The sequence below is a fragment of the Danio rerio genome, chromosome 25 (genome assembly GCF_049306965.1).
Source record: "Danio rerio strain Tuebingen ecotype United States chromosome 25, GRCz12tu, whole genome shotgun sequence".
Lineage (NCBI taxonomy): Eukaryota > Metazoa > Chordata > Actinopteri > Cypriniformes > Danionidae > Danio > Danio rerio.
In genome coordinates, this window is record NC_133200.1 from 819,624 (window position 1) to 842,500 (window position 22,877).

The following is a 22,877-nucleotide window of genomic DNA, read 5'->3' on the forward strand; positions in this document are numbered from 1 at the left end:
ATAAGAGGCGGGGCTTAAATATAAAACCCCGCCCCTACTCAATATTACTCAGGTTTCATCATCCTAGCACAGTTGGCAACACGGTGGCTCAGTGGTGTCACACTCTGGCCTCACAGTAAGAAGGTCACTGATTTGAGTCTCGGCTGGGTCAGTTGGTGTTTCTGTGTGGAGTTTGCATGTTCTCCCCGTGTTGGTGTGGGTTTCCTCCGGGTGCTCCGGTTTCCCCCACAGTCCAAACACATGCGCTATAGGGGAACTGATCAACTACACTGGCCGTTGTGTATGTGTGAATGAATGTGTATGGGTGTTTACCAGTACTGGGTTGCAGCTGGAAGGGCATCCGCTGTGTAAAACATATGCTGGAATAGTTGGCGGTTGATTCCGCTGTGGTGATCCTTGATAAATAAACGGAGTAAGCCGAAGGAAAATGAATAAATGTTTCAGCTGAATATATACCCTGTAATGTGCCGAACAAACCAGCGGGAAAACTTGCGTGGATCTAACAACCACATTTCCCCGGAAACACAAATGCAGGTTTTCGGCCTCTTCTGCAGATAATGAAGAGGTTTCAGGTAACGGAGAAGGTCACTGGAAGCGGTTTCATTAGCACACGCGCGCTGATCACCTATTAGCATTAGCAGAGTCACACGTTCAGCAAACGCCTCGCATCGCCACCACCGCGGGGGGGGGAAGAAAGGTCAACGCATCCATAAATGGAAATGGAGAGATTTTATTCACCATAAGACAAGAACAAGCCATTGAATAATTGAAAATCTAGACAGAAAAAACAGACAGCTAATCTCAAAGAAACTGAAAATAAACAGTTGCCGTGGAAACAGGAAACGCCGTCGACTTCCCGGCCAAAGAGAAATACGATTAGATTTACTTACGAGCTAAAGTTTCTACATCCTGCGATGGATAAAAATGTGTTTTCTTCAACATCCAGTGTGTTCATGCCGGCGGTGTGTCCTCAGTCCTGGTTGTGCAGAAACGGCCGTCGCTCTGGTATTTTACAGGTGTGTGTGTGTGTGTGTGTGTGTGTGTGTGTGTGTGTGTGTGTGTGTGTGTGTGTGTTTTTTGGCATTATTGAGGGATGTGGACGAGTGTGTGTGTGTGTGTGTGTGTGTGTGTGTGTGTGTGTGTGTGTGTGTGTGTGTGTGTGTGAGACGCTGTACAGGTGCTCGGCAGACACTAAAGACACATGGGGTCCACTGAGCAACACACGTGTCCATTCTGCAGCACAGACACATGGAGAAAACATCAGTCATAATAATATTACAGTTTAAACTCAGTTCAAAACATGCTGTTTATTTCAATGCAATAATAATAAAGATGATATTATAATAATAATAATAACTATCAATCAAAATAAACTAGAATTTTAAACATGCTATATTTTATAGCATATGAAAAATAATTAATAATAAATAATATATAAATACAGGAAATATAACTGAACCATTTGTTAATTTAAAAATATCATTATAATGATAATACAGAAGTATTTCACTGTATATTTTAGTTTTATTATTTTAATAATATGCAATAACAAAAATGCAATTAAAATGTTTCTCTTGCATTAAAAGCAAATGGAATGCAAGCAATAAAATGACATGCAATATAACTATTTTATTTGATTCCTTTTTATTTCATTGCATTAGAATACCACAATAGTCCAATTCAGGGCCTGACATTAACACCCGCTAAATGCGGGTAGATTTCAGTTTCGGCAGGTTAGACAGACACTCTCACTAGCCACTTTGGCTGGTTGAAAATAATTTTTAAATGGTAGTTTTCTTAAAAGAAGTGTTCGACTGTAAGGATGACCCAATATGTGTGCAAATGTGATCTTAGAATTGAGAAACAGCACGACTGACAAAACTACTAGTGTTCGCGTCAGCAAAAAAAAGCAGGTGAATGCTGAATGAAAGGATGATCACTCGTGCCAACAGCTGATGTGTTGCATGCAACTGTTTAAAACGTGCGCGCTCCCATTTCCTTGCGTGAAGCAACCGTGCCTGAAATGCAACGAATCGATTCTCTTTCAAATAGGCTAGACAAAAAGTTATGCACCCACAGTCTTGCTGCTTTCAAGAGCCCCAAATTCTTCATGTGAGCAGCATCGGTTGCTTTCGCTTTGAACAGATATTAATTAACCATGTGAGCGAGTACTTTTAGATACATGACATTAATTCTTTATTTTAAAAAGTCAATTGTTTTTCTTCGTTTTTTTAAAGAAGTGTTTTCTTAAATAAAACGTATAGTATACAGCTGTATTGTTTGACACATTTAACATTTGTGGCTAGAAAGAATCATTGTTTGGAGTGGTCAGAGATAAATTTGTTATATCCTTAATTTTGAGTTCTGAAAAAGTCATCTGAAATAAAAACTAATCGCGATATAACACTATGAAACCCTGACCCATTTGCTTATACACGACACACGAAAAGTGACATGCATGAGGAGGCATGTGGACAAAACACAAAATCTAAATCAAGTATTTTACCATGTCAAAGTCATGTTTATGCATTTATAAAAGATTTTTTTACAACAGAATTGTGGCTTGTGGAAATTCAGAGTGGCTTGTATGAGTGGCTGGAGTTCAAAAAAGTTAACGTCAAGTCCTGATTTAATTTGTAATACTATAAAGTAGTTATGTAGTTATATTTTATTAAAATAGCCGAATAAAACAATACTTTTATTTTGATATATTTTATTGCACAATAATTGTATTTGAATAAACGTGTATTCTGACTATTTGTATAAAAAATAATAGTATAAAACCTAAAATCCAATAAATGTAAATAAATAATACAGAAGCTCATATACAGACACTTTCACTTAAATAAAAATGACTATTTAAAAAAGTAATACAAGTATATATTAGATATTTAATATATATTGTATTATATATAACAAATATATAGTTCTATTAATAAAATGTAAGTTTTTAATCATTTATTTTATTGAAATGTATTCAAGTGCATTGTTTTTTATAATTTAATTCCACATTAATTCTTATTATCGCATGCAAATGTATATTTATTCCTGCAATAAAAATATATATATTTAAATATAATTCTATATATATATATATATATATATATATATATGTATGTGTATAAATATAATCAAATAAATGTAGATAATTGAGGTTTTCCATTATAAATAATCATGTTGTTTCCTCACCTTGCACTGGCACAGTGTGCAGTGTGTGCCGTGTTTGACCCACGCTGAGCCGCTGAAGCGTGTGATGCCGTGTTCGTCTATGCAGGTTTTGCTGATGTCGCTGCGGACAGCGTGAGCCTGGCACGGGTCCGAGACGCAGCGCGGGCAGCACTCGCCCTCGGGCACCAGCGTGAAGTCACAGTCCACCGGCGGGCAGGACAGAGGCCAGCAGTCCACCTCACCTTGCTGCACACACACACACACACACACACTTGTTTAGGTGTAATATATTTAATACTGTAAAAACTGCTGGTTATATGGCTCTCCCCCTGAACCCAACACCATTATGAAAGTGAAAACTCTGATTTTTAAGCCCACTAGGGTCTGGTACTGAAACCCGTACCTATGTAACAAAGACATTCATGGGTACGTGTTGTCACACCATCTCTAAACATTTGTGAAGGATTACAGACACCGTCGGCGATGTTTGTTCTTGCATTTGTTCTTGTTGCTTGTACGCAGGTAACGCACGCAGTGCAGCGCATCCAGCGAGCGACTCCCTTCAGATTCATCAACATGCATGATCACATCATCATACTTTTAAAGTATGGCTGTGTTTAACAAGCAAGGATTCTGACCCAGCAACATGAAGCAGACGCTTTACTAAAGTTGCATGTAAGGAGGGAAACACGTAAAACTTAGGCTACGTTCACACTGCAGGCAAATGTGGCCCGAATCTGATTTGTTTGCCCACATGTGACTCGGGTAATGACAGCGTGAACAGCTCAAAGCGCATGGAGTCTGATCTTTTCACTTCAGATTTGAGCCGCTTTCATATGTAGTCTTCAATCAGACACAGATCTGATGTTCTGCAGTGTGAACGGTGATGTCGGATTTCATGTGACTTCTACACAATCTTGGAGCAACATGCGTCATCATTCTGTGCTGCAGACATCATCTGCTCCTCAGAAGCAGTAGAACAGCACTCAGAGCGATTACTGTACCACAGACAGTTCGCTGTTCATTTTGGAAAAAAAAATTAAAGGCAAAACTGGGGTTTTAACCAATCTGGATAAGGATTAGGGCATGGCTTGATCGCTAAGCTGAAGAGCGTTGGGTGTGTTGCGGATAGGAGATCCGTTCGCAAAGGAGGCAGCACTTTCATTTTAAGGGGAACTTTCTCTCCAATGGAGAAAAAGGGCCCAAACCCCCTTCTGCACGTGTCGCTGTTTATAACAAAGTAAAATAAAAATGACTCTGCAAACGGAGATTAACCAACTCCACCTTCACAGTTCAGTCTGCGCTGCTCATTAACCCTTGATGAGTTCACTTTCAGAAATCACAAATGACCAGTGTTCTCAATCACAAGAGACTTATTTTAGGCTTTAAATGGCAGAAACACATCAGTAGTAGCAGAAAAATCATTTACAGTTCATTATATAAATTCCAATTATGCACATTTAAGAAATTTGATTGCATTCTGCATCAGATACCACAATAATATATTAATAATAATAATAATAATAGCTGCAAGTTTAGATGCTGTTTTTGCCACAATATACAGGACATGCGCATGTTTGTGCGTGTGCGCAGGTTTGTGCGTGTGCGTGTGTGTGTGTTGTGCTTCAGAAAACAGATCTCCAGTAATGTGTGATATTGAGACTTCATCGCATTGACCTTTAAAGCAGCTCAACACAATATCAATTTCAGACAGCTGTGTGTGTGTGTGTGTGTGCGCACGTGTGAGTGTCAATGTATGTGTGTTTACTGTTCATGTGTGTGTGCGTGTATCTGCTCTCCTTCTTTCCCCCCCCCTCTCTCTCTCTCTCTCTCTCTCTATATATATATATATATAATTTCTAATAATAATAGTAATAGTAATTAATAACTCGTCTCTAATAACTGATTTATTTTCTCTGTGTCATGATGACAGTAAATAATATTAGACTAGATATTCTTCAAGACACTTCTATACAGCTTAAAGTGACATGTAAAGGCTTCACTAGGGTAATTAGGGTAATTAGGCAGGTTAGGGGAATTAGGCAAGTCATTGTATAATGATGGTTTGTTCTGGAGACAGTCGAGAAAAAATAGCTTAAAGGCACTAATAATATTGACCATAATATTGTGTTAAAAAAATTAAAAACTGCTTTTATTCTAGCTGAAATAAAACAAATCAGACTTTCTCCAGAAGAACAAATATTATCAGACAAACTGTGAACATTTCCTCAATCTGTTCAACATCATTTGGGAAATATTTAAAAAAGAAAAACAAATTCAAAGGGGGGCGAATAATTCTGACTTCAACTGTATACACACACACAAATTTATATATAAGAAATTAAAATGAAACCAAACGGAAGATAAAAATGATCAAATGTATTTTCGGGTTTGTAGTTTTTTACACATTTCCCCCGAGTTTGTAGTTCTGCTCAAAAATTCATGTCATGTGTGAACAGTTCTACACTTCTCACAAAAAGAGGGCAGGTATCAGCAGCTCATTTGCATTTAAAGAGACACACACCTTGTCTGTGAATTTCTGTGCGTGTGTGAGTTTGTCAGTATGTTTCTTTGTGAGTTTGTGCAGATGTCTAAGTGTTATGTTTAATATGTGTATGGTTAATGTGTGTGTGTGTGTGTGTGTGTTTCTCTCACCAGACACTGGCAGCGCTGGCAGCTGTCGATCCAGGTGTCTCCGCTGCTGTAGGTGAGCAGGCCGTTCTGATGCAGACACTGAGAGGTGAGGCGCGGGTCACACTCAGGACAGCACAACACATCCACCGTCGGGTTCTCACAGTCACACACCATCCGTCTGCACTTCACCTGACCCTCCTGTCACACACAAACACGATCATTTGATTATATACATGTGCACACTCAATTATACACACACACACACACACACACATATATATATATATAATACTGTTACGTATTTTTTAATAATAATTGATGTTATTATCATAAAAAGTTACAGGGTTTGGAATTTGCTGTGTAATATGACATTTATTGGACATTAAAAACTAAAATAAAATACAAGTTTAGATGATATAATGTGTTTTTAAATGACACGATATTTTTGATTTAATATAGATTTTTACGCAGCTAATTTAGTTTCTATATAGAGTGTAATCTTCATATACTGCTGCTGTGATTTGCTGTTCTGTGAGTGAAGAGTCTCCTCCAGACTGACCTGAGATCAGAGTTTGATTGACAGCTCTCGCTCTTCACATTAATTAACGGCGGGCGGCTCATTAAGGCTGATTCTCGCTCTCGGTCCTTCACTACGAGCGCCCTAATTGCTGGATTGATTCTTTAATATCTGAGACGCGTCGCGCTCATCGGCTCCTCCAGATGCAAGAAAACATTTCAATTAAAGACTTAATTAGAGACTGTGACCAGCCAAATTGATGGAGGTCAATGGCTTTAATGAAATGTGAGTCGAGCGCTTCAGTGCGTTTCTCCTTCAGCAAACGCTCCTTCATTACGCACAAACTGTTCACATGCACACACTGAAATACGCAGAAATAACCCACCGCAGCCGCTCATTATAACACTCATCAGTGCTTTTACTGAAGAGTAAATGCATCCAATATTGTGTTCATTATTTAGTAAATATTGATATCATAGTATTTAAAAAGGATTATTGACATTATAATTGTATAATTAAATTAACACATGACTATTTTTGTAGTGTTTTTGCATTTTATTTTATAATGTTATAGTTTTGAGATTTTTATCAAGTAAATAATCCTGAAATAATTAAACATTTGCTTTAATTAATGTTTTAATAAAGGTTTAGTTAATAATATAATATATGGTCTAATTATATAATATAAATACAATATTATTTAGTTTTATTTAATATTTACTATCACAGTGGTTCTCAAACTTTTGAGTACCACCATAATGGCGAGGCAGATTAATTAAAGGAGTTTGTGTTAAGCGCGAACTTTCATTATTCTAGCTCCAAGCTTCAAGCATGGCAAAGTTGCTTGAGTCTGTTTGTGTCCCACGACATTTGAATCACATCCAGATTAATCAGCCTACATGTGAGGTAAGAAATCAAGCGAAAGCCAGTTTCCCAAAGCCCAGCGTCAGGCCGACGTCACTGTTCAACCTAAAATCAACCAAATTTCAACGTCTAATCATGTTACACCTTGACGTTGTGTGGACGTCACCACTTTGACACAACCTAATAATAAATATAGAATGAATGGAAACCTGTGTAATGTCCCCACTTTTCAAAAAAACACGTGTGTGTGTGTGTGTGTGTGTGTGTGTGTGTGTGTGTGTGTGTGTTCTGACCTGGCAGGAGCAGACGGAGCAGTGGTCAGTGTCCAGCACCCAGATCTGAGCGTTGTGTCGGACTCTGCTGTTGTGTATGCAGTCTCCGCTGCAGTTGTGTCCGTGAGGGCAGCGGCAGTCGAACCCGCCGTCCAGATTGAAACACACGGTGTCGTTCGCACAGGTGCTGCGGCCCGTCCGGCACTCATCGATGTCTAAACACACACACCGAGAGATAGATATAAATACTGTATTTACGCACACATACACACACACATACAACAAGACATATACACACACGCTCACACATACAGACATGTACACACACATGCAGTGAGACATGCATATTCACACAAACACACACATACACCGGGATGTGTATACATACACACTTACAGACAGATACACACTCATACACCAGGACATATACACACACACATACAGACATACACACACACACACACACACACCAAGACATATATAAATACACACACACACACACACACATGCAGACATATACACACACATACTGTACACACAAACAGAAATACACACACACATCGAAACAAACATACTTACACACAGACAAACAGACATACACACACACACACACACACAGATGAGTTTTGAGTTTTGAGTGTGTGTGAGTGTTAGTTTCTAAGTCTGTGTCTGTGTGGTTGTGTGTGTATTTGTTAGTGTGTCAGTTTATTTGTGTGTGTGTGAGAGTGTGTGTTTGTGTATTTTGTATGTATGCATGTTTGTTAGTGTATGTGTGTTAGTGTATGAGTGTGTGTTAATGTATGTTAGTGTGTGTGTACCTCTGCAGGACTCTCCGTTCGCACTGAAGACCTCGTTGTCATGGTAACCGTCCCGACACTCGCAGTGATACCAGCCAGGTAAGTTGACACAGGTGGCGTGAGCCGCACACTGAACCAGACCCTCAGAGCACTCGTCGATATCTGCACACACACACACACACACTTCATGAGTTACTCTGCATCACATTTCTGCATTATATAAGCTCCATCACCCACATTATTAACTGGCTTATTATCATTATTCCCCAACTGCTGATTGGGGCTTCGGGACGCCGAACAATGTCAGCATTCCCCCAACCTCATAACCATGTTCAGTGTTCCAGACGGTTTCCATAGAGACCCATAATGAGGTCATGATTACATTTTTATGCATGTGAATGAATGTATGTATGTATGTGTGTGCATATGCATGTGTGTGTGTGTGTATATATATATATATGTGTGTGAGTGTGTGTCTGTGTGTGTTTGTTTGTGTGTATGCATACATATGTGTATGTGTGTGCGTATGCATCATGTGTAAATATGTGTGTGTGTGTGTGTGTCTGTGTGTGTGTGTGTGTGTGTGTGTGCGTGTGTGTGTGTGTGTGTGCGCGTGCATAAGCATGTGTATATATGTATGTGTGTGCGTTTGCATGTGTATATATATGTATGCATGTAGGTATGTGTGTATAAATGCGTGTGTGTGTGTGTGTGTGTGTGTGTGTGTGTGTGTGTGTGTGTGTGTGCAAGTATGCCTTTGTATATTTGTAAGTGTATTTATGCATATGTATATGTATGTACATGTGTGTGTATGCATGCATGTGTATATGTGTGTATATCCATGTGTGTATGTGTGTGTGTGTGTGTGTGTGTGTGTGTTTGTGTGTGTGTATGCATGCATGTGTATATGTGTGTATATATCCATGTGTGTATGTGTGTGTGTGTGTGTGTGTGTGTGTGTGTGTGTGTGTTTGTGTGTGTGTATGCATGCATGTGTATATGTGTGTATATCCAGGTGTGTATATCTGTGTGTGTGTGTGTGTGTGTGTGTGTGTGTGTGTGTGTGTGTGTGTGTGTGTGTGTGTGCATGAATGTGTATATATTTGTGTGTGTGTGTATGTATGCATATGTAAATAATTGTGTGTGTGTGTGTGTGTGTGTGTGTTTGTGTGTGTGTATGCATGCATGTGTATATGTGTGTATATCCATGTGTGTATGTGTGTGTGTGTGTGTGTGTGTGTGTTTGTGTGTGTGTATGCATGCATGTGTATATGTGTGTATATCCAGGTGTGTATATCTGTGTGTGTGTGTGTGTGTGTGTGTGTGTGTGTGTGTGTGTGTGTGTGTGTGTGTGCATGAATGTGTATATATTTGTGTGTGTGTGTATGTATGCATATGTAAATAATTGTGTGTGTGTGTGTGTGTGTGTGTGTGTGTGTGTGTGTGTGTGTGTGTGCGTGCATGTGTGTGTGTATTACATTTTTAATAAAAATGTATAATATTTACGATTATTTATTTTTTAGGTGTTTAGATGTACGAAATATTGTTATAAGTTTGACAACAATATAATAATAATAATAATAATAATAATAATCCAGCAAATAATAGATGGAATAAAGTAAAATAGTAAAGTGTTCTTGTCAGTTTCTCCACACACTGATTTCACCCCGTGATTCTCCAGACAGACTCTTCTCCATCAGACATAATGATATTAAATCAGGCCACGTTACAGCCGTTATTACACTCTGCAGATTCACAATGATTAAACACTCGCTCTGATTACAGCTGACCTCAGAGAATCAGCCAATCACAGCGCAGCGTCTGCGGTCAGATGACCCGCCACAGGTCAGAGGTCAGACTGAAGGATGATTATATGAAAGTGATATTTCTGGTAATACGTGACCGTCCTGCTGATGTCTGAACAGTGACTGAGAGACGCTCTGCTTCATTTATTATAATAATGATCATAAGTCATAAATCAGGGTCTTTATTAGAGATTATTATTACTAATGATGGTCAAATGGACTGATGGCATTCAGAGTTTTTATATCTCCTTTATTTTGCATTTGTATTCTTGAGGATTTTATAAATATAATTATTATTTGGTCGTCACTGTGGCTCAGTGGTTAGCACTGAGGCCTCACAGCAAGAAACTTGCTGGTTTGAGCCTCGGCTGGGTCAGTTGGTGTTTCTGTGTGGAGTTTGCATGTTCTCTCCGTGTTGGCGTGGGTTTCCTCCGAGTGCTCCGGTTTCCCCCACAGTCCAAACACATGCGCTATAGGGGAACTGATCAACTAAACTGGCCGTGGTGTGTGTGAATGAGTGTGTATGGGGGTTTCCCAGTACTGGGTTATAGCTTGAAGGGCATCTGCAGTGTAAAATATATGCTGGAGTAGTTGGCTGTTGATTCCGCTGTGGCGTTCCCTGATGACTAAAGGGACTGAGCTGAAGGAAAATTTATAAATATTTATTATTAACTATTATCATATTTATTATCCATTAATATAATATAAAATGTAATATCTAAAAGATATTTGCAGATATCAATTAAATGTTATATTATTAAATAAATGTTATGTCTGTGTTTTTATGTATATTATAAATGTTTATAATCTTGGTGAATATATAAAATATGTTTTTCTAATAATATAGCTGCAATAATCTTTTAAAATAGATATATTTATGATGAAATGTATGATATATAAATGTATACTTTATATATATATAAATAATTATGAACAATTTGATGACAAATTTTATATATATATATATATATATATATATATATATATATATATATATATATATATAAAATTTGTCATAAAATTGTTCATAATTATTTAATAATTTAAGATTTAGTTGAATAATTTAATGTTATATACCATGCAGTATTATATGAGCAATATCACACGAGTAGCAGTGCGAATGTGTCTGTATATCAGCACTGGTAGAAGGTGTGTGTTGGCTTGAGACTGCAGGCCGAGTGCCTCAGTGTCCCACCAGTGACGATATACAGCCACATCAGACTGCTACGAGTGTGATATTACATTTATACAACAGTTTGACAGCATAATAGTGCGTATAAAAAAAGCAAACCAAACACAGAGAGTCTCAAAATCCTTTTGTAAGAGGAACTACTTTCTTTTGCCGTTCATTGACATCTGCAGCTGACGTGATGTCGCTGCTCGTTCACACACGTCACTGTAGAGCTAGTGTTTGAGTGATTCTCTAGCGTAATGTCTAAAGTTGCCTTAAACAGCTGATTTTGCTCACATTTTAAGGTTATAAGGCTGAACAGCATGAAATGCCATCAGTCTACAGAGATCTCCCAGTGTTGATCTGCTGCAATTTGGAGATCACAATATTACTGTGGTATAAATACAGCACTACAGCATACAAAAGAGAGAGATCGAACCTGTTTAGTAATGATTTGATCAGCTCTAGTTTGAAATTACACTGTTTTAATCTTATTAGGGCTTATTATGCATCTCTGTCGCCATCTTGTGTATAGACTACATTAACCGTCTTTGCTCAATGACAGGCTAATGGCCGCCAACGTGCTGTCTATCAGAAATGACAAATATTAAAATAGGCACTATTCTTATAAATAAGCTGCATAGTTGCAATCTAAACGACTACATTCTTGCCTAAAATGCCTCAGGAGGACATGATGTTGTCCAACAGCTCCAATATTTGTCAAACTGTAGAGTGTCCTCAGCTTGTTGCTGACTGTATGTGGGTGGAGTAATACACAAAGCTGAAGGGTGAAGAGGCCGGATGAGTGCTGTAACTGGCAGAATGTCGCACGGCTATCAGCCAATCAGATTCAAGAACCAGACAGAAGTGTCGTATAAATATTTATATACCGTATGTGTTTGTGTGTTTTATTTTTTTTATTTTTTATATATATGATTTTAGCATATATTTTTTATATTTGAATGTTCTATCATATATCTAATATTATGTTGTATATAATGCTGTATATTCATATAATTAAATAATCATAATAACCATAATAAACATAATTAATAAACATAATGTACACCTATAAAGCAAGAATATATATATATATATATATATATATATATATATATATATATATATATATATATATATATATATATATATTTATATTTATATTTATATATTTATGTATAAATATATATATATATATATATATATATATATATATATATATATATATATATATATTTATGTATATTTATATCTATATATATATATATATATATATATATTTTTTTTTTTTTTTTTTTTTCTCTCTGCATATTTTCTGTATAGTTCATTTTGATCTATATGTATGTAAACGTAGTTAGCGAGTAGATGCGTGTGAATGTGTTCAGTAAATAAATCTCCTCTTCATTACGGGTTAATGAGTCTCCGAGTCGCAGCGCTGCAGAAAACAAAGCGGACGTCTTCATTTCTCACTTCTTCAGCGTTTAGATACTCCTCTGTTCAGGTCAGTGTGGGACCGTCAGCGTTATTTATAGCTCAGTAATGCTAAATATATAAACTGCACATCATCTCTGGCGTCTGCTCACTGTTCAGATCATCACACACATACGTTATATTAATAATCAAATAATTATGCAAATATAAATAACATTACAATTGAAATAAAATAGGGAGAAAAGTCTCTGGCAGCAAGTTATAAATGCAGGAAAACATTTATTTATGTTTTATTATATTTTATAAATATTATAAATATTATTTTATTTATTATTTATGTATTTAATTATTAGTTAATATATTGTTACTAAAAATAAAATTACACTCTAAAATTAATGGAAATAAAACGTTTTTCTGCAGCAAATAAATCAAAAGCTTTAATATTTCATTTTTTGAGAGTGTTTGGCAACATACAACAGTATTGTCATATTACTGCAATAATACAAATGGTTTCCAATATATATGGGGTTGCTAGGCTGTTGTGACCAGTTGCTGAGGAGTTGCTTTGTGATCTTTCTAACTTTACGAATGGTTGCTGTAATGCAGGGGTGTCAAACTCAAATCCTGGAGGGCCGCAGCTCTGCACAGTTTAGTTCCAACCCTAATTAAACACACCTGATCAAACTCATTGAGTCCTTCAGGCTTGTTTGAAACCCACAGGTAAGTGTGTTGGAGCAGGGTTTGCACAAAACTGTGCAGGACTGCGGCCCTCCAGGAATTGAGTTTGACACCCCTGCTGTAATGTATCATGTTGTCGTGTGGTTGATAGTTTATTGTAGATGGTTGCTTCTTTAGCCATGGTGTTGTTAATGGTTGCTTTTGGAGCTGCTGGTGTGTTGCTGGTGGTTGCTTGGTGTTGCTGTTCGTTTAGTAAAGCAAATTTTAACAAGACTCAAAAACATGTCAGAATGCTGCAAACTCAGTGCGGGAGGGTTGACAGTGTTTTCTGTAAGCTGAGGGTCTAAACTTTGGTTACTGTGGATAATTTCAGTACAGTATAAGACATGTGGACACTCCTGCTGTAAGATCTGCTGTCTCTCTGTCTCTGTGTTTCTCTTCAGGGGAATCTAGTTCCAGTCCAGCTGAATCCGCTCACACACACACACACACACACACTCGACACAATGGCTTCATGCAACATTACAGTCCAATCTCTGGAATTACAACATCAAAGCCAAAAAGTAACAAGATGTGAAATTTAAAGTCGCTAGTATTTACCGGCAGACAACGGCTTCATTTCTCGCTTGGGGCGTTAAAAAAAGAAAGAGCTCAGCAAACAGCGGTCTGAAATAAACGGAGCGGCGCAGCAGGGGTGAAATGAGAATTTCCTTGTGCTGTTTGTCTGAGAGAGACGACTGACAGACCAATGACCTTATAATGAGCAACAAGCACACAATCCCACCTGCAGCCGTCAGCGCAGATCCCCCTGATGACATCTGCATGTCCCGTTCACTGATCTCCACCGTACTGTAGGCTCTGTCATGATCTCTGACGGCCGCAGGGCTCTACAGTCACGGCCGGCATCCTAACACTCACTACTGATTTAAAAGGTTCGACATGTAAGCAAGTGTTGACCTAGTAACACACCAATGATACCTTAGCAACCAATTAATGACAACTTAGCAACCCCCAAACCCCCAGTTTCACCTAGTAACCTCCCAGTGGCACCTTAGCAACCAACAAACACCCAATGGGACTAAGTAACTTTCCAGCGGCACCTTAGCAAACACTAGGTAGGACCTAGTAACCACCAAACACCCTATTGACACTTGGTAACCCCCAGTGGCACCTTAGCAGCCACCTAACACCTAGTGACATCTACTAACCAACTAGGGGCACCCTAGCAACCACCAAACACCCAGTGACACCTAGTAACCTCCCAGTTGCACCTTAGCAACCAGCAACAACCAAAGAAACACATTTGGAACCACCCAGTGATACCTAGCAACTTCACAGTGGTAGCTTAGAAAGCACAACAAATTCAGTGGCACATTAGCAACCTCACAGTAACAGATTAGCAACTATCAACCTCCTAGTGACACCTTAGCAACCTCCTAGTTGAATTTTAGCAACAACCAACCTCCAGGGACACATTAGTAACCACCAAAAAACCAATGACACACTATTAACCTCCTAGTGAAACATTAGCCACCATCAACCAACCAGTGACACCTTAGCAACCTCCTAATGGCCCTTTAGCAACCGTCAACCAGCTAGTGACACCTTAGCAACCTCCAAGTGTCATCTTACCAACCATCAACCACCTAGTGACACCTTGGCAACCTCCTAGTGGCACTTTAGCAACCATCAACTACCCAGTGACAACTTAGCTACCTCCTAGTGTCTCTCTTTAGCAACCATCAACCAGCTAGTGACACCTTAACAACCTCCTAGTGTCATCTTACCAACCATCAACCACCTAGTGACACCTTGGCAACCTTCTAGTGGCACTTTAGCAACCATCAACTACTCAGTGACACCTTAGCAACCTCCTAGTGTCACTTTAACAACTATCAACCTCCTAGTGACACCTTAGCAACCTCCTAGTTGAATTTTAGCAACAACCAACCTCCAGGGACACATTAGTAACCACCAAAAAACCAATGACACACTATTAACCTCCTAGTGAAACATTAGCCACCATCAACCAACCAGTGACACCTTAGCAACCTCCTAATGGCCCTTTAGCAACCGTCAACCAGCTAGTGACACCTTAGCAACCTCCTAGTGTCATCTTACCAACCATCAACCACCTAGTGACACCTTGGCAACCTCCTAGTGGCACTTTAGCAACCATCAACTACTCAGTGACACCTTAGCTACCTCCTAGTGTCTCTCTTTAGCAACCATCAACCAGCTAGTGACACCTTAGCAACCTCCTAGTGTCACTTTAACAACCATCAACCACCTAGTGACACCGTAGCAACCTCCTAGTACTACTTTGGCAACTATCAACCAGCTAGTGGCACTTTAGCAACCACCCAGTGACACCTTAGCAACCTCCTAGTGTCACTTTAACAACCATCAACCAACTAGTAACACCTTAGCAACCTCCTAGTGTCACTTTAGCAACCATCAACCAACTAGCAACACCATAGCAACCTCCTAGTGTCACTTTAACAACCATCAACCAACTAGTAACACCTTAGCAACCTCCTAGTGTCACTTTAGCAACCATCAACCAACTAGTAACACCATAGCAACCTCCTAGTGTCACTTTAACAACCATCAACCAACTAGTAACACCTTAGCAACCTCCTAGTGTCACTTTAGCAACCATAAACCACCTAGTGACAAATAAGCAAACCTCCTAGTGTCACTTTAGCAACTATTAACCACTTAGTGACACCCTAGCAACCTCTAGTGGAACTTTAGCAACCACTAACCACCCAGTGACACCTTAGCAACCTCCTATTGTCACTTTAGCAACAATCAACCACCTAGTGACACCCTAGCAACCTCCTATTGTCACTTTAGCAACAATCAACCACCTAGTGACACCCTAGCAACCTCCTAGTAGCACTTTAGTAACCAACCACCCAGTGCCAACTACCAAATAAAAAATGACACCTTTGCAATCTCCAAGTGGCACTTTAGCAACCACCAAGCAACCTGTTAGTTGCATCTTAGCAACAAGCAACAAACCAATGACACTATAGCAACCCCCAAATGGCACCTTAGCAACAACCACACACACACACAGTGGCACCTTGGGAACCTCACAGTTAAACCCTTACAATTGCACATTAGCAACCTCCCAGGGGCAGCTTAGCAACCTCCCATTGATACCTTAGCAACCCCAAACACACAGCAGCACATTAGCAGTTATATAAGCCTGATTTGTTTGACTGATGACTTTAATTATGTTTCAACAAGCAAAAATAAGTGCATGAACTCAGTTGGAGCAGTAAGATAAAATACTCTTATATTCAAGATACAATCTTCCTCGAGCAAGCGCATTATAAAGTGCTGAACATAATGTGTCCTATTTTAATGATATTTATGTGTGTTTTAACTGGAGAAAGACGATTGTAAACTCATTAAGACATGATTTATTGCAGTGTAGCGTCTCTACTCTAAACTTCCTTTGTAAACAACCAATGCAAATTGATCTAGTTGGTTAACTGGAGCTCAATTGAGCCGAGTCAGATGATGAATTCAGTTAAAAATTCACAGTAGACTCAATTGTGCAGCGCAGAGAAAAAGAGAAAGACGCCTCCATTTCATCCGACTTTCATTCTGGCCTTGATGCTCGTCTGTGTTGTTTAATTAAAACAGCGAGGGTACAAACCCCCGACACACACACACACATCACTTGATCACAAACTGTAGAGACACAATGAGACGCCGCAAAGTGTGTTAGAAATGCTGAAACCTCTATAGCTCCTCTGCAACGCTTCAATGCTTTCTCACATATTTCTACAGAGTGTATTGTTGCCATAGATATTGCAGATTCAGGCGGAGTTCAGTGATTTAAACCTGTCAATCACACTTCAGTAATAGGCGAGAGGTCGTGTACCTCACTCCTGCAGGAACACTTTCAACACCCATACATAGCTGATTATGCAATAAAGTTAATATTTTAATCTGTCTTTAATTAGTTTGCTGAACAGTATAACTTAGACATCTAATGATGTGTATTAAATATAATTGGCTCTATGTAAGGTGACACTGGCTGATTGGTGGTTGCTAAGGTGACATACACTACTAATCCACTGCACCCTCTGCTGTATGTACTGTATTTATCACTTGATAGTTTTTTAAGATTATTATTGAGTCATTCACTGCTTATTCTCTCTTTGCAGAATCAGTGTTCATTTATAAACACAAGAAGTCCTTCTTATATTCTGGAGCTCAACACTGTCCCAAACCACCAACTTAAACTACACAGACCAGCACCACGAACCTGTAACCAGACTCATGCTGCAGGTAAGTTACTGTTGATGTTAGTGCTGATGTCTTATAGAATTATTTTCAAATCTAAATAGACGTTGGCAAAAGTTTTTGTGTAATATCAACCATAGAGTGACACCTTAGCAACCCCCAACCTGTTAGTAACACATTTGCAACCTCCAATGTTTTAGTGACACCTTAGCAACCATCATCTTTTAATGATGCCTTAGCAACCACCAAGATGTTAGTGACACCTTAGCAACCACCAACCTGTTAGTAACACATTTGCAACCTCCAATGTTTTAGTGACACCTTAGCAACCATCATCTTTTAATGATGCCTTAGCAACCACCAAGATGTTAGTGACACCTTAGCAACCCCCAACCTGTTAGTAACACATTTGCAACCTCCAATGTTTTAGTGACACCTTAGCAACCATCATCTTTTAATGATGCCTTAGCAACCACCAAGATGTTAGTGACACCTTAGCAACCCCCAACCTGTTAGTAACACATTTGCAACCTCCAATGTTTTAGTGACACCTTAGCAACCATCATCTTTTAATGATGCCTTAGCAACCACCAAGATGTTAGTGACACCTTAGCAACCACCAACATGTTAGTAACACATTTGCAACCTCCAATGTTTTAGTGACACCTTAGCAACCATTATCTTTTAATGATACATTAGCAACCACCAACCTGTTAGTGACACATTAGCAACCATCATTTTTTAATGAAACCTTGGCAACCACCAATCTGTCCATTAAACTGTAGCAACCCTTAACCACTAGTGACTAATAATAATTGGTCGACTAAATAAACAATAGATAGTTAATGACACCTTAGCAACCACTAACCATTTTTATAACACCTTTGCAACCCATAACTGGTTAGTGTTTCCTTAGCAACCATCAACCTGTTAATGACACATTTGCAACCTCCAATCTTTTAGTGACACCTTAGCAACCATCATCTTTTAATGATACCGTAGCAACCACCAACCTGTTAGTGGCACCTTGGCAACCACCAACCTGTTAGTGACATTTTAGCAACCACCATTTTTTAATGAGACCTTAGCAACCACCAACCTGTTAGTGACACCGTAGCAACCATCATTTTTTATGAGACCTTGGCAAGCACCAACCTGTTAGTGAAACTTTAGCAACTCCCAACCATGAAACTGTAGCAACCCCTAGCCACTAATGACCAATTATAATTGGTTAACTAAATAACCAATAAATAGTTAGTGACACCTTAGCAACCACTAACCATTTCATAACACCTTAGCAACCCATAACTGGTTAGTGTTGCCTTTGCAATCACCAACTTGTTAGTGACACATTTGCAACCTCCAATCTTTTAGTGACACCTTAGCAACCATCATCTTTTTATGATACCTTAGCAACCACCAACCTGTTAGTGACACCTTAGCAACCACCAACCTGTTAGTGACACCTTAGCAACCATCATTTTTAACGAGACCGTGGCAACCACCGACATGTTAGTGACACCCTAGCAACCACCAACCACCTAGTGACACCTTAGCAACCACCAACCTGTTAGTGACACATTTGCAACCACCAACCTGTTAGTGACACCTTAGTAACCACTAACTACCTAGTGACACCTTAGCAACCATCAATCTGTCCATTAAACTGTAGCAACCCTTAACCACTAGTGACCAATAATAGTTGGTTAACTAAATAAACAATAAATAGTTAGTGACACCTTAGCAACCCATAACATGGTTAGTGTCGCCTTAGCAACCACCAACCTGTTAGTGACACATTTGCAAACTCCATCCTTTTTGTGACACCTTAGCAACCATCATTTTTTAATGAGACCTTGGCAACCACCAACCTGTCAGTGACACCTTAGCAACCACCAATCTGTCCATGAAACTGTAGCAGCCCCTAACCACTAATGATTTCAAAGCACTTTAGCAACCCATAACTGGTTAGTGTCGCCTTAGCAACCATCAACATGTTAGTGACACATTTGCAACCTCCAACCTTTTAGTGACACCTTAACAACTATCATCTTTTAATGATAGCTTAGCAACCATCAACCTATTAATGACACCTTAGCAACCACTCACCACCTAGTGACACCTTAGCAACTCCCAAGCTGTCCATGACACTGTAGCAACTACTACGTAGTGACTTCTAAATAACCATTAAATTGTTAATGACTCTTAGCAACCACTAATCAGTTACTGTGCTTAGCAACCACTAACTGATAGATGTGTGAAGTGTGTGTGATTTGTTTGTGATTGTGTGTGTTGTGAATAATGCATGCAGCGTGTTTATTGTGTGATTTGTTTGTCATTTTGTGTACACACGTGTATGTTGTGTGTGTGTTGTGAATAATGCATTTAACACCCTTCTGAAGTGTGCATTTATACTTTATTGGCTGCAGTGTGAATAATGCACACACTTCACCGTGCTCATATAATGTGTGTGTTGCGTGTGTGTGTGAATAATGCATGCAGCGCGTTGTATAATCTAATCGCATGCGTTTGCGCTTGTGTGAATAATGCATCCTCTGCAGCATCTATAGGGACGTGATGACATCATCGAGGCGCAGCGACGCTTAGGGTGCATGCTAATCACACGTGCTTTCTGTTTTGCATATTCTGTGAGTATTGGCTCACAGGGTGACCCGTATCGCGCCCGACTCGCTTTCTGCTCTGCGAGTTTGTCAGATGCTCCTGAGAGGATTCATAAAAGCAGGAGAAAAGGACAAGAGAGCGAGAGAGTGAAAGCATTTTCATGTTCAGTCGTGTCCCAGAGCCCCGAACACGCACACACACACACGCACACACACACACACACACACACACACACAGTTTCATTTCAGAGTGTGTGTGATTCTCTTTGAGCGCTCCTGAGTTGCTCTCGTGGCTCTGGAGGAACATATAAAAGCATTCGGCTTGTTTCTCTGGGTTTCTGAAGACTCCAGTGTCCCGGTTATCTGAGGAAAGCCTGCTGTGTGATATAAAACGGACTAGTACACGGCTCTCTAGAATACTTCATTCTTATTGGTCAATCAATTATTCCCTGATAACAACCGACTAAACATTACACAGACTCTCACTAGCAACCGCTAACCTGTTATTAAAACTTTAGCAATCGATAACCATTTAATTACACCTTAGCAACCACTAACCAATTACTGAGACCTTAGCAACCACTAACCAATTACTGAGACCTTAGCAACCACTAACCAATTACTGAGACCTTAGCAACCACTAACCAATTACTGAGACCTTAGCAACCACTAACCAATTACTGAGACCTTAGCAACCACTAACCAATTACTGAGACCTTAGCAACCACTAACCAATTAGTGACAGCTTAACAATCATTAACCAGTTAGTGACACCTTGGCAACCACTAAGCAGTTAACAACACCTTAGCAATCACTAACCAACTAGTGATATTTTAATAATCAATAAATGGTTAGTGACATCTTAGCAACTACTAACGGTTTAATGACACCTTAGCAACCACTAACAAGTCAGTGACTCCTTAGCAATCACTCTTTAGTGAAGCGTTCATAACTATAACAATTTAATGATGCCTTAGCTACCACCAGCCAGTTAGTAATAACCTAGCAACCCCTAACCAATTAGTCACAGATTAATATTTGCCAATACATCTTGGCAACCACCCGATAACACCTTAGCAACCACTAACAATTTAATAACAGTGACACTTTAGCAATAACTAACCAATTAGTGAATTCTTAAAATTAATACATGGTTAGTGACACCTTAGCAACCACTATTTAATGACACCTTAGCAACCGCTAACCTGTAAGTTAAAATTTTTCAGTGACATTTTAATAACCACTAAGCTGACAACCTCTAAAGACGACATCTGAACCAACCAGTGACACCTTAGCAACCACTAACAGTTTAGTAACATATTTTTCAACCAATATCCTTTTAGTGAAACTTGAGCAACCAATAACTATTTAATGAATCCTTAGCAACCACAAACCAATTGGTAATAGGTAACAGATCGACACCTTGACACCTTAGCAACCACCAATGATTTTGTAACACTTTAGCAACCACTAAGCAGTTAATAACACCTTAGCAATCACCAACCAGCTAGTGACATCTTAACCATCAATAAAGGGTTGGTAACATCTTAGCAATTACTAAAGATTTAATGACACCATAGCAACCAACTAACCAGTTAATCACACCTTAGTAACCATCCAGTGACACCTTAGCATCTACTAACCGATTTGTCACACCTTAGCAACCACTAACCGTTTAGTAAAAAGCAAGCAATAACCATTTAATGACTCCCTAGCAACCACTAAACAATTGGTAACAGTTTAGTAACAATAAACCAGTTATTGACACCTTGGCAACCACCCGGTGACACCTTAGCAACCACTCACCAGTTAGTTACACCTTAGCAATCACCAACCAAATAGTGACATCATAATAATCAATAAATGGTTAGTGATATCTTAGCAACTAATAACAATGTAATGACACCTTAGCAACCACTAAACAGTTAGTGACACCTTAGCAAACACTATCCAGTTAATCACACCTTAGTAACCATCCAGTGACACCTTAGCAATATCCAGACAACCAGTGCTTAAAAATCATTTAGTTTTTTATATACATTTATATACATTTATATATATACAATATACTTTTTTTATATATATAACATTTCTATAATTAGCAGTGAAATACGCAGGATAATGTACACCCAGCCGGTTGTTATCGTAGAGTAAAGCACTTATGTCTTGTATGTGAACTGATGAGCTTGACGGGATTCAGTTTGTAAAAACAACTCCTATATATATATATATATACATGATCCCTTGCCTATATAGTTTAGTGATTGAATGATTATATAACAGAAGCCTGTAGTTCATTTGAAATAAAGAAACACTTCAGACAGAAACTAGCCACTAATAATCATTTTTCTGACTATTTATTAACCGATTTGTAAGATTTGATTGACAGCATCACACTCATTAGCAGATCATCGTTCTAGATTCAAACATAATTGTAATAAGTTTTGATAAAACAGAACCTGCTATCTTGAGTGAAGCTGTTTCTCCAGGAAATCTACACTGATTTAACAATGTTTATATGTTTGCGCTGGAACAGTACAGAAATACCGTGTAAGTAATTATCATTTTTTGTGAGGTTTAATTCGCGCGGGTTAACTAGAGTTGAGTTGTTGTTGATGTTCATGTTGATTTCTTCTTTATTTGCACCTTGGCT

The 22,877-nt window shown here is 38.8% G+C and overlaps 2 protein-coding genes and 1 long non-coding RNA gene across 4 annotated transcripts in view; 1 reads left to right on the forward strand and 2 right to left on the reverse strand.

Annotated features, from left to right (window-relative positions):
• The window catches only part of twf1a (twinfilin actin-binding protein 1a), a 606,573-nt gene that overhangs the window by 87,486 nt on the left and 496,210 nt on the right, over nt 1–22,877 (reverse strand). The gene's annotated exons all lie outside the window — the stretch shown is intronic.
• Nucleotides 711–22,877, reverse strand: part of nell2a (neural EGFL like 2a) — a 141,819-nt gene continuing 119,652 nt past the window's right edge. Inside the window, 7 exon segments of one of the 2 annotated variants that reach the window (NM_001080075.1) lie at nt 711–968; nt 1,067–1,122; nt 1,167–1,233; nt 3,190–3,414; nt 5,824–6,000; nt 7,477–7,670; nt 8,274–8,414. In NM_001080075.1, coding sequence (NP_001073544.1) covers nt 1,192–1,233; nt 3,190–3,414; nt 5,824–6,000; nt 7,477–7,670; nt 8,274–8,414 — 779 coding nt within the window. In that variant the 3' untranslated portion in view covers nt 711–968; nt 1,067–1,122; nt 1,167–1,191. 2 annotated transcript variants of the gene reach the window in all.
• Nucleotides 13,781–22,877, forward strand: part of LOC137489306 (uncharacterized) — a 19,039-nt gene continuing 9,942 nt past the window's right edge. The window contains exons 1-2 of the long non-coding RNA XR_011008709.2: nt 13,781–14,269; nt 17,525–17,648. This is a non-coding gene — a long non-coding RNA (uncharacterized lncRNA). The remainder of the gene's footprint in view (nt 14,270–17,524; nt 17,649–22,877) is intronic.